The following is a 2,476-nucleotide window of genomic DNA, read 5'->3' as shown; positions in this document are numbered from 1 at the left end:
TTCCCCAAGTTTGTCATCACTTGCTGCCCATGCACCAATCAAACCTCTATCGTCCTTTCTGGCCACAATCCCCCTTCCAACTCGCTATTTTGGTGTGTTCAGACTGGCATCAGTATTTATGATGACATAGCCTTTGGGTGGAGGTGACCATCTACCACCTTTACTAGCTTTGTCGTCCCCTGACTTCCTGTTAAGATCATCCACACTCCCTACCTCCTGATACTCTACCCATTCCATCATTGCCTTCTTCACAGTCCCTTCGGGGCACCTTTCCTCTCTGTTAAACTGAATACTATTCCTAGACTTCCACACTTGCCATAGAATATTGATAGTAAGGACTATATAATCCCTCCATTGAATTCTTTCTTTGGCATCCATAAGACAATTCCACCAGAGCCAAAAGTTGTGTCTGAATTCCTGTAATCCATCCCAACTAATAGGTGCAGCTTTCCATATCATTTCTGCATGTCTACAAAAGAACAACATATATTCCAGAGTTTCTGTCTTCTCTCCATAGCATACACACCTTTCATCTCCTTTCCCACTTCTTCTCTTCAGCACCTCATTTACTGGTAGTATTCCCCTTAAACACTTCCATATAAAGTGTTTTAGTTTTTGTTTAGTGTTTAGACTCCATAAAAACTTCCATGCTCCAGAGTTTGCTTCATTTCTGCTGTTATTCCCCTCACCTTCCTTCATCTGCTCCTTCCTGCTGTTCATCTCCTTAGCCAGTACATACCCAATTTTGACTATGTACTATCTAGAACTGGACCTTGGCCAAATTAGTCTATCCTTGCTTCCACATGAACTCAGTGGGATACTCCCTATCCTAGTACAATCTTCTGCACTAAACAATGTTTGCATCAAATCCTTTCTCCATCTGCCATTGCTGATCAATCCCTGCACCCTTGATATCTAGCATCCTTCTGGTTTCCTGGATTGCACCATTCCATTCGTACTATTCATTATCCATTTGTCCTTCCAAATGTTAATAGTGCTACCGTCACCAACTCTCTTCCTTGCTCCTTTTTCTAGCAAGTCCCCAGCACTAAGTATACTTTTCCATATCCAAGAATGTCCACCTCTTTCCTTTGTCTCCCAGATAGAAGTTCCTTTGAAATATCTATTCTTAAGAACCCTTCTAACTAGAAGACTTGGATTTGTCAACACTCTCCAAAGCTGTTTAGCTAGCGTAGCCTTGTTAAAGCACTGAAGATCCCTGAATCCCAGACCTCCCTTCCCTTTCACTTCAGACAACTTATCCCAGCTAATCCAATGAATTCTTTTTGCCTCCTCACTATCCCCCCACCTGAACTTTGCCATTTGTCTACATAAATCCATACATAAAGACTTAGGCAATTTACAGCAGCTCATTGCATAGGTAGGGAGTGCCAAAATAATTGACTTCAACATAATTTCTTTCCCAGTTTGACTCAGAACCTTCTCCTTCCATCCCCTCATTCTGCTCACTACTTTCTCTTTTATATAACCAAACACCTGTCTCTTTGATCTTCCAATGACCATTGGGAGACCCAAATATCTACTTTAGTTTACTAATTGCATACCTCCTAACATCCCCAGTATCTCTTGTTTCCTATCCTTTACTGTATTCTTCCCAAAAAAGACTGAAGATTTCTCCATATTTACAATCTGGCCAGAAGCATCCCCATATTGTTTTAGTATCTACATCACTTCTCCAGCCTCTTCGTTATTAGCCCTACAAAAAATAAGTGTGTCATCTGCAAAAAATAGGTGAGATAGAGCCAGACCAAAAGGTGCTACTTTGAGCCCAGTCAACCTGTGATCCAGCATTGCTTTTCTCAACAAGTTAGAGAAACCTTTAGTAACCAGAAAAAATAGGTAAGGAGATAAGAGATCTCCTTGTCTAAGTCCTCTGGAAGGTTTAACAAATCCTTTCCTCTCACCATTAATGTTAAAAGAGTAAGCAACAGAAGACGTGCATTTTAAGATCCATCTGATCCATATTTGGCAGAACCCATCTTATCCATCATTTTCACCACAAACTGCCATTCCATTCTATCATACGCCTTGGACATATCCAACTTTAGAGTCATAAAAGCATTAGGACCTCTCCTCATAGTATTCAAACAATGAACTAACTCATGTGCAACTATGATGTTATCAATGATCTGCCTTCTAGGGATGAAGGCAGATTGGTTCATACTAATACATGACTTTAACAGAGGTTTTAACCTATTAACTAGAATTTTTGAGATGATCCTATAAACCACATTACACAGACTAATTGGTCTGTATTGAGACACACAGACAGGGTGGTCAATTTTAGGGATGAGAGTTATTATGGTATCATTTATAGCACTTAACAGGTTCCCTGAATGAAAGAAACTGGAAATGGTATTTAGAAGATCACCTTTGATGATATGCAAAAACTGTTGAAAAAAGATAGGAGTCAAACCATCTGGTCCAGGTGCTTTATTAGGATGTAAAAAGAACA

The 2,476-nt window shown here is 39.9% G+C and overlaps 1 protein-coding gene across 1 annotated transcript; it reads right to left on the bottom strand.

The window, feature by feature from the left end:
• Nucleotides 1-915: 915 nt before the first annotated feature.
• On the bottom strand, nt 916-1,524 carry LOC113780492 (uncharacterized mitochondrial protein AtMg00310-like). The gene has a single exon (XM_027326291.1). It carries the CDS (start codon nt 1,522-1,524, stop codon nt 916-918), a length of 609 nt encoding a protein of 202 aa, XP_027182092.1.
• Between the last annotated feature and the right edge of the window lie 952 nt (nt 1,525-2,476).

This window comes from Coffea eugenioides, chromosome 8 (assembly GCF_003713205.1).
Source record: "Coffea eugenioides isolate CCC68of chromosome 8, Ceug_1.0, whole genome shotgun sequence".
In the NCBI taxonomy this organism is placed as follows: Eukaryota; Viridiplantae; Streptophyta; class Magnoliopsida; order Gentianales; family Rubiaceae; genus Coffea; species Coffea eugenioides.
Note: the sequence above shows the minus strand (reverse complement) of the source record. Positions and strands in the feature narration are given on the sequence as shown.

What these genes read in the sequence shown, in the direction of transcription:
- LOC113780492 (XM_027326291.1), bottom strand. Translation starts at nt 1,524, where the DNA reads ATGGTCATTGGAAGATCAAAGAGACAGGTGTTTGGTTATATAAAAGAG.